Raw genomic sequence first — 9,271 nt, forward strand, 5'->3', positions numbered from 1 at the left:
CACTGCACAACAATGTAAATATACTTACCACTCAAAAATGGTTAAGATGGCTAATTTTATGTTGTGTGTTTTTTCACACAATTAAAAAAAGAATACGGACTATGCTGACTTGAAACTATCTCTAAAACATTCTTTAGTGAAAAAACAAGCTACAGAACACACACAAGAAAAGGTCTAAAGAGTTAGATACCAAAATGTTAACTGATGACCTTTATTAAAAAAGGTAAGATAAGCCAGGAAGAGTGAAACAGAAGGCTCATTTCTTATTTCTTTCACTCCTACATTGCTTGATGTCTTTACATCAAGCATATATTCTTGTATTACCTGTGTAATTACAAGTATGTTTAAACTAAGAACAAATGGTAAAAACAGAGGAAAAAGAAATAGCAAGATGACAGATTAAACTTAACCAATAATTGCATTAACATAAATAGACTAAATTAGGAGTCAGCAAACTATATCCCATAACCTATTTTATTAAAGCCTATGACCTAAAAGCCAGTCTACATTTTTAAAAAGTTGTCATAAGTAAACAAAGCAGAGACCATATAAAAGAAATTGTTAGTGAGGTACTGCAGTTCAGTTTTACCAAACCAGGAGAATTTTAGGTACTGTTTACTTTTGGTCAAACTGAACATTTATAATGCTTAACTTCCTTTCCTTTTCCTCCTTACCTTGCCAAAACTTTCTTCAAGGGATTCTTTACACTCAAAGAAAGATAAATGCCGGCTAAAATATCCAAACAACTTCGAATAGTGGGATCACATGCGCCATTTTTATCTGCCTTCTCCAGTAAAGGCACAATCTACAATCCAAAAAATTCAAAGGCATAGTAATTTTTTCTATTATGAAGTATATATAGCAAAGTAATAAAGTTTCAAATACTCTTTGAAGTCTCAATTATGGCATGTAATGTTTTCTACAATGCACTGTTAAAGGATACCGATTTAAACACCTAGTTTAGTATTTTTTAACCTTTTTAACCCATATACCCATATCCCCAACTCCCAGTTTACCCTCCAGACCTACCTCTATTAAGAATTAGACTTGTTAATGGCTTAAGGTATAGGAATTCTATAGCTCTATTGAAAAACCAGTAATATATTTAATTGCTTTCCAAAAAAATTATGCAAGTTCAAATGGTAAATCCTAACACAGAAATACTGGTTAGGACAGTCTTTACATTTTAAATTAACTTCTTAATGTGTCTGCTGAAGAGTTTTAAGGTTTCAAATTACTAGAAATAATTTTTTTAAATTTCTCTTCACAAGAAAGGTATGCACAAAAAAAAAGAAAAAAGAAAAAGAGAAAGGTATGCACAGTTGTCTCACTGTCCTATCCTTTTACAGCTCCAATGCTGGTGGAGGCCCGAGTATGGCTTCTACCAACACTCTGAATAAAATGAGATGATACAACAAACAGAAAAGGGAAAAAAAAACACTATTCCTTAATGATACATTTATATTAAATAATTGGAAGCCAAAAGCTGTCAGTTAATTTTAGAAGTCCATAACAGCATGATATTCTTCAAGATGTATCCAGGAATATCAATGCAGTCTTACCTGTTTAACGTAATGGATTTGTGATACTCCATCCATGAGCTGTACACAATGTAACAGCAAAGAAGCTAGATTCTTTCCTTCCACATCAGCCAAAGCTAGAAAACACACAAAAAAAATTTCTTTAAGGATTTAACAGTGTATGCATATGAGTTTGCCTTTGTTATGCATTATCAAAAATCTAAGTACTTATAAACCAAAAAAAAAAAAAAGCAGACAGAGCTTAGTCCAGAGACAACATTTTTCGGAAACCATTTTACATGTAAAACTGAATGCAAAGAACATGGAAAAAGTACATAGCAAGAGTTTGAACGTCATGTGATAGTGAGTCTCAGAGACAGAAATACTCTATAACCCAGAAAAGAGGCAAACAAATTAGGGATGCCTGGGTGGCTCAGTGGGTTAAAGCCTCTGCCTTCGAAGTGGGTCACGATCTCAGAGTCCTCGGATGGAGCCCCGCCTTGGGCTCTCCACTCAGCAGGGAGCCTGCTTCCTCCTCTCTCTCTGCCTGTCTCTCTGCCTATTTGTGATCTCTATCAAATAAATAAAATCTTTAAAACAAAGAAAAAGCAAACAAATTAAGTCAAAAATCACTTACATCTCAAAGTTTCAAGGTCTTGATGGCAAATGGTCAGTGCAGTTACTTGCATTTCTTTCTTCTTTTTTACACCCATTTTAAACAGAATAGCAGTCGCTGCAAAAAAGAAGAGTTTAAAGCATTGTCTAATTCAGGATTTCTGAACCTCAGCACTAGTGGCATTTGGGGCCAGATAATTTTTTGCTATGCAGTGCTGTTCTGTGTATTGTAGGATGTTTAACAGGTTCCTGGCCTCTACCCATTAGATGCCAGTAACATCCCCTTTCCCGCAAGTTATGCCAACCAAAAAATACCTCCAGACATTGCCAAATGTCTCCTGGAGAGCAAAGTGGCCTCAGGTGGAGAACCACTGGTCAAAGAATTTCTGCTTCATAAAAGAAAAACATTTTTTAAGCTCAACAAAAGTTTATTATTGTCTAAAGTTATTCTTACCTTTTATGGCCCAGTCTTTGTATTTTAAAATACAGCCAACCTTCTTTTTAGTAATAACAATAACAAACCAGCATCTTTTTTCCAAAAGTAAACTGGGCCCAACTAACCTCAGTGCCTTTCCACTTAACCAAAGGTGTTTGTCCTGGAGGAAAGAGGACAGGACAAGTGCTACAGAGCAGCTGCAGTTGTTGGAGGACCGTCAGAAAAAGAGGAGATGTATTCTATCCTGCTACAGAATGAGGAAAAGTCAGTGCAAGTTTCAGTGAGGCAGATTCCAGCCCAATACAAAGGAAGAACTCTCTGGTCCAACTGTGAAATGGACTTCCTTGTAAACAGAGAATTGCCCCAACCCTGGAAATAGCCCAGCAGAAGCTGAATGATCCCTTTGCATCTGGACTCCTGCAACAGACCCACAACTGGTCTCCTCTCCTCTCCCTTGTTTCTGAGGAGTCCCCTCTTTTCACCATCATCAGAGCAATCTTTTTAAAACTTTAATCAAATCTAATTACTCTCCTGCTTAAAACTTTCCAAGGGCTTCCAGTTACACTTAAAATAAAATCCAACTTGAGACCCTGGCCCTCAAGGCCACAGGTAATCTGGTCCTGCCTTCCTCTGCATTTTCATCACAAATCAATCTTCTCTTCACCATCTAAGGCACTTTGCCCTTCTTCATACTTCTGCCAGTTAATGCTTGTTCCACGAGATGTTTGCAAGGTCTTTTCCCCATATTTCAAGTTTCTTTTCAAACAACACCTCCTATGAGAAGCCCTCCATGACCACTCTACCCGTCTAAAATGCCACAGATCATTTCCATTACTTTACTTCCTTCATAGTACTACTAGTACCTAAAACTGCAATAACTCGTTTATTTGTATATTGTCTGTCTCCCCTAGTAATAAACTCCACAAAGGAAGCAACTTAAATCTGTTTTATCCACTGTTTTAATTCTCAATTCTTAAAACAGTACCTGGCATATAATGAGTGCTTAATAAATATTTGGTGAATAAACAAATGAATAAGCTAACAAAAATTGTCAAGAGATGTATGCTTTCAACAGAAAAGTGCACTACCTGGTATGTATATTCCGTACCTAAGTGACAAGCTAGTCCTGACACTGAAGAAACCTACCGCCTATGTGAAAAGTAAGAAATCGATACAGCGATGGCACGTGAAAAAACACTTAACAGAAAATGATAATAAAAATGGACACAGATAATGGCAAGACAAGGTAAAAATGTGAAAAGTGACATGATTAGATTTAGGGTAATTACTGGGGATCATTTCCTAGGAAAGTAACCAATACACAAACTTAAGAAGGGATAGGGACATAACTAGGGAGACTATTCTCTGGTGAATGGTGAGTAAGTTTACAGCAGGGTTTGATCGTGGAACCCTCAAGACTATACAAAAATTGGTTCGGTGCTTATGCGTGCTCAACGGAGGCCTAAACGTTTGTCTTGATGAACTGGGTCTCCCCAGTTGGGTGAAACCCCGTGCCCACCCTACAACACTACTCCAGCGTCCAGAAGATAGGACAGCAAGTTGTACTGCTAAGTCCCACCGGCTGCTTCCCTTTTGACCGCTGCTTCACTGCCATCTACACCTTTCTGGCTGACGCCCACAAACAATCTCTAGGTAATTTTCGAACCACGTGGAATTCTAGGTAAATTTCGAACCACAGGTGACCCCCAAAACAAAAACACACTGCTGAAAGTGCTGTCTCCATGGAGACCCAAGCGACCGGAAATCGGTAAAGCCACCGCCAAATTCTCGCGATAGGAAAGGACGAGAATTGGTGCGAATCACCCGGCTGCCCTAGCAAAGTGACGGAGCCAAGCCGTGGAGAGTCGCGCGCGCGCAACCACGCGTCTGGCAGACACGATGCCTGAGAGCCAAACCTCGTGCCCGTGAGCGTCTAAGAAGAGTCGCAGCCGTCTAGACGAGTACAGGAGCTGGTCTAGTTCTGCAAGGTCCCCGTGGCTCGCAACGTGGTCTGTTGACTACCGGGTCGGAGCGATGGGAGGGAAGCAAGGGGACCGGGTACAGGAGTCATCGCGAGAACTGACTGACTGCGCTCTTCCAATAAGGAGTTCGGAGCGGTGGTGATGTCATCAGGAGCGGGTGTTAGTGGATTTGGGTCGGTTCCGACTTGAGAGTGTGCGCAGCTTGGAGGTTTATCGGCTTCTTTCGCCTTAGGGCAGTCTAGACCTGGAGTACGGGGGAGCCCCTGTGCCTCAATCCAGACATTCCACCGTTCTCCCACGCTTTTTACCCAGCGCGGAGGAGAGAAAACTGCCTCCGGGCGGCGGGAACCAGCGACCGTAGAGCCTGCGAGGTGGGGTCGTTCGGGCCTTGAGCAGAAGCCACTCTTGAGAATTTAACTAAAATGAGAAGGGTCGAAATAAACTGACGTATCCTCGAGTGCGTTTGTTGGTTCAGCAAATAGTTCCTGAGCACTAACTATCTGGGGATTGCCAGCCTGGAAAGTTCCACCGTATTTGGAATATGTATTTTACGCAGAAAATTAAAATCATCGGATGATTCGTTCACTTAGAAATAAATAACTAGGTCCCGAGCACTACGCTAGGAGCTGGGACAGAGGGTGGGGGTGGGGTGGTTAGATCCGGACACAGAGGCGTATGCTCTCCGCAAGTTGGCTGGTGTGGCTGGAGCCACATGAGTTAAGAGGGTAGGTTGTAGGGAACGGGACAAGGGGAGTTAAATGATGTAAAGCCCAATTCCCCATTGTAAGGACTTTTACTTCCAGTGAAAGAGGAATCTCTCAGTGAAATGGGAGTCGTTTTGAGCAGAAGAGTAATTGGGTTATCTACATAGAGTCATTGGTGGTACTACTTTGTAGTGGAAGATGGACGGCCAGTGAGTGAGGAAGCTACTCTTGTAAACTAGGCTAGCAAGATGCTAGTGGCTCAGACCAGGGTGGTAGCAATGCAAAGAAAGTCTGAGGCGTAGACAGATTCTGGATTGTGATCTGGAAGTAAGCTAACGGTTTTTTTCTGAAGGATAAGCTAGGGGGGTATGGAAAAAAAAAAAGGAGTCAAGATGGTCCCAAGATTTCTGGCTTGAGGAAGGGAGGAGGATGAAATTGTCGTTTATAGTGATGGGGCAAAAGTTTGGAGTGGATTAGAGTGGGTTTAAAACAGGCTGGGAGAAGAAATGGCAAGATCAAGTAGAAATAAATCTAGTACTTCCATTACACAGGGTGAAATAAATGGAGCGGTAACTAAGAGAAGTAGAGGCAATGACGGTTTAGGTTTTAAAGATTCTAATATTAATATGTTTAGAGAAGATACCCCATTGTTTTTGTAGCCACCTGGCACTACCAGCTTGAAACCACCTTAAATTCTCCGAGGTTTTCTAGAATACACCATGAGAATTTGGGCCATGAACTTTTTTTTTAAGTAGCTATTTATTTTATTTGTAAAAATGTATTCCAAATGAATTTTTAAAGACTCCGTAATCCCTAGTATTACGGATTTTATGTGAACTACATAAAATCATGAAAAATAATATATCCATGTTTTGTTTTGTGTAGTTTAGCTTTGGAAATACATACCTGTTTGGAGCAGCATTTTCCCCTCAATTAGGGAATGGATTTTTTTTAATGCTTATTTAATGACATATTTTCACACATAATGATTTTTTAAAATCTTGGACATTTGAATAATTGAAATCTGATTTCTAAAAACCACAAACAAAGGCCTTAATTGCATACTTATTTAATACTTGTTCATAAAAGTCTCTATACAAGCCATAATTCATACTGATCCAAGCTAGGTTTCTCCTATAAGTATTGCTTTGCATAAATGAAAAGCATAATAGTCTGTCAGTTTTATAGGTCCATCACCTCCTAAAAAAATACAGTTTGTGGTAATCTGCCAGCTGTACATGATGATTGACATAATTAAAGAATCCCTCTAAAAAGCCTTATTGCATAGTTTCATGTCTAAAATGAAGTCCAAAAGCATCTACTAGAGCTATGAACATGAACATTGTGTCATTTTTTAATATAAGATGAACTCTTGTTAATAAAATATTTTTTTTTCCCAAGATTTGTTTTACTTATTTGAGAGAGAAAGCATGAACTGCAGTTAGAGGGAGAGGGAGAGCAAACTCCCCACTGAATGGGGCTCAATCCCAGGACACCAAGATCACTACCTGAGCCGAAGGCAAATGCTTCAATGACTGAGCCACCCAGGTGCCCCTAAATTTATTTGTTAGTATATTTATCCCTCAGTCAATGAAAGAAAGCAAAGTTCTTCTGTTATTTGTATTGGTGCATCATAAATTACCCCCAAAACTAATGTCTTAAAACACTACATTTTCACTCTCACAGTTTCTATGGGTCAGAAATTTAGCCATGTATGTAGCTCAGTACTTCTGGCTAGGAGTCTTTCATGAGACTGCAGTCATTGGAAAATCTGGCTGGGGCAGGAAGAACCACTGACTTAGTCCAGCGGCTCTGATTGTTTAAAGGAGGCCTCAATTCCTTCCATGTGGGCCTCTCCCAGACTGCTTAAACATTCTTACAGAATGGTGAGCCGGTGACAATAAAGTAGAAGCTTCAATGGCTTTGATGGCCCAGCCACAGAAGTTATACACCATTTCAACAACGTTCTATTAGTCACAAAGTTTAGCTCTATTCATTGTAAGAAGGACGACACCGAAATGTGAATATCAGGAGGCCAATAGAATTGGGAGTGCCATTTTGGAGGCTAGCTACCCCAATATTGTAGCACATCTGCTGGGTATCCCTCAATGATTAAAACATACTAACTAAGGAATCACAACTACAGAATGATTGATTTAAGAGTGGTTTGAGTGTGATTTCCGCAGCATATCTAAAGGAGACATTAATGCTCATGTTTTCTTACAAAGTTGTTTGCCTTTAATGACATACATTTTCACAGAAGATGCCACAGAATTTAAACATAAAGCTAGTTTTATTGGGAAGAAGGAAATTTTAGATGTTCTTCAAACTCTTCCTAAGCCAGTCTAATCCCTTCCCTACTTAAGAGTTAGTGGCTTGTCTTCTATGTGACACTCCTGTCTTCCTTCCCCATACACAGGGCTCCAGCTTGAGTGACCTTCTTAATAGTCCCTGAAAGCACTGCCCTTTTGATGTGCTATCCTCTGCTCTATGCTGGGAGGGTCTTACATTCTTACATATTCCCACCTGAGAAACTTCAGCACACTTGAAGACCCTTCTCAAATGTCACCTCCTCTGTGAAACCTGGCAAGAAATCCCTTGTTCTGCCATACTTAGATTTTTGTCTCAGTTAGAACATTACCATTTTGTCACTTATTTGTATGCTTGTTAGTCTTCCTCCAAGTCCTTCCAAGACAGGGATCATCTTTAGATTCCCTAGTACCTAGCGCAGTGCTGAGCATAAGTAGCTTGGCAAATATTTGTTGGGTTAGGGCAATGGCTCACAAGTTCTTTACAGTGTTCATGGGCAGTGATGCTTACTTTACCACTATGTGGCAGCAAACTACGGAATTATGTCCTCCTTAGGAGTTCAGCCAGGATGAATATTCACCAAATTGTACTCAGTGGTGTTTTCAGGAGTGGAATTATAGGAGGCCTTCATTTTCCATGGTATTTCTGCATTGTCTGAATAATAGCATGTTTTTTCCTGTGCATAGAGAAAAGTATAGTAAATGGTTATAAAGAAGTTTCAGCTTCTTAACTTCCTATCCAAAAGTATGTTAGAATAACTTGTTAATATCCTATGAAATATAACATTCAAATAGAAGGCTATGAAAATTGCTCATATTGTGTTTATTGTGTTTTGTTCAATATTATCCTAGCTCTGTGAAAAATGTTGGTATTTTGATAGGGTTTGCATTGAATCTGTAGATTGCTTTGAGTAGTATGGACATTTTAATAATTTTGGTTCTTCCAATCCATGAGCATAGAATACCTATTTATTTGTGTCCTCTTCAATTTCTTTCATCAGTGTTTTATTGTTTTTGGAGTATAGGTCTTTCCTTAGTTAAGTTTATTCCTACTATTTTATTATTTTTGGTGCAATTGTAGGGATTGTTTTCAGTGTTGTGTTTTTAAAATTCAGCATCATTGCTGCTTATACTTTTTACATCAAAAAATCAAATCTTGGGGCACCTGGGTGGCTCAGTTGGTTAAGCAGCTGCCTTCGGCTCAGGTCACGATCCCAGCGTCCTGGGATCGAGTCCCACATCGGACTCCTTGCTCGGCAGGGAGCCTGCTTCTCCCTCTGTCTCTGCCTACCACTCTGTCTGCCTATGCTCGCTCTCTCTCCGTCTCTCTCTCTGACAAATAAAAATAAAATCTTAAAAAAAAAAATCAAATCTTTAGGGCGCTTGGGTGGCTCAGTGGGTTAAGCTGCTGCCTTCGGCTCAGGTCGTGATCTCATGGTCCTGGGATCGAATCCCGCATTGGGCTCTCTGCCCAGCAGGGAGCTTGCTTCCCTCTCTCTCTCTGCCTGCCTCTCTGTCTGCTTGTAATCTCTCTCTGTCAAGTAAATAAATATAAAATCAAATCTTTAAAGAAAATTTAAGTAATTCAAAAATTAAGTAATAAGGAAAAATATTTATAAAATAATATGACCTGAAAATATTGGAACAGAGAAATACATATACATATTTCATAAAAATACAGGTACGATGAAAAAGGGTTGGATGA

At 39.6% G+C, this 9,271-nt stretch overlaps 1 protein-coding gene across 7 annotated transcripts in view; it reads right to left on the bottom strand.

The window, feature by feature from the left end:
* Positions 1-8,856, bottom strand: part of THADA (THADA armadillo repeat containing) — a gene marked incomplete at its 3' end in the record, with an annotated part of 120,989 nt that extends 112,133 nt beyond the window's left edge. For 2 of the 7 annotated variants that reach the window (XM_082746750.1, XM_082746749.1), the window contains exons 1-4: positions 4,488-8,853; positions 2,158-2,253; positions 1,563-1,657; positions 675-805 (exon numbers count right to left, since the gene is read on the bottom strand). In XM_082746750.1, the coding sequence (XP_082602876.1) occupies positions 675-805; positions 1,563-1,657; positions 2,158-2,233 (302 nt within the window). In that variant the 5' untranslated portion in view covers positions 2,234-2,253; positions 4,488-8,853. Of the gene's footprint in view, positions 1-674; positions 806-1,562; positions 1,658-2,157; positions 2,254-2,696; positions 2,819-4,487 lie in introns of all 7 variants that reach the window. The other 5 variants (XR_014315945.1, XR_014315946.1, XR_014315944.1 and 2 more) reach the window with 5 other exon arrangements.
* Between the last annotated feature and the right edge of the window lie 415 nt (positions 8,857-9,271).

This window comes from Mustela nivalis (assembly GCF_964662115.1).
Source record: "Mustela nivalis genome assembly, chromosome: 8".
NCBI classification, from domain to species: Eukaryota; Metazoa; Chordata; class Mammalia; order Carnivora; family Mustelidae; genus Mustela; species Mustela nivalis.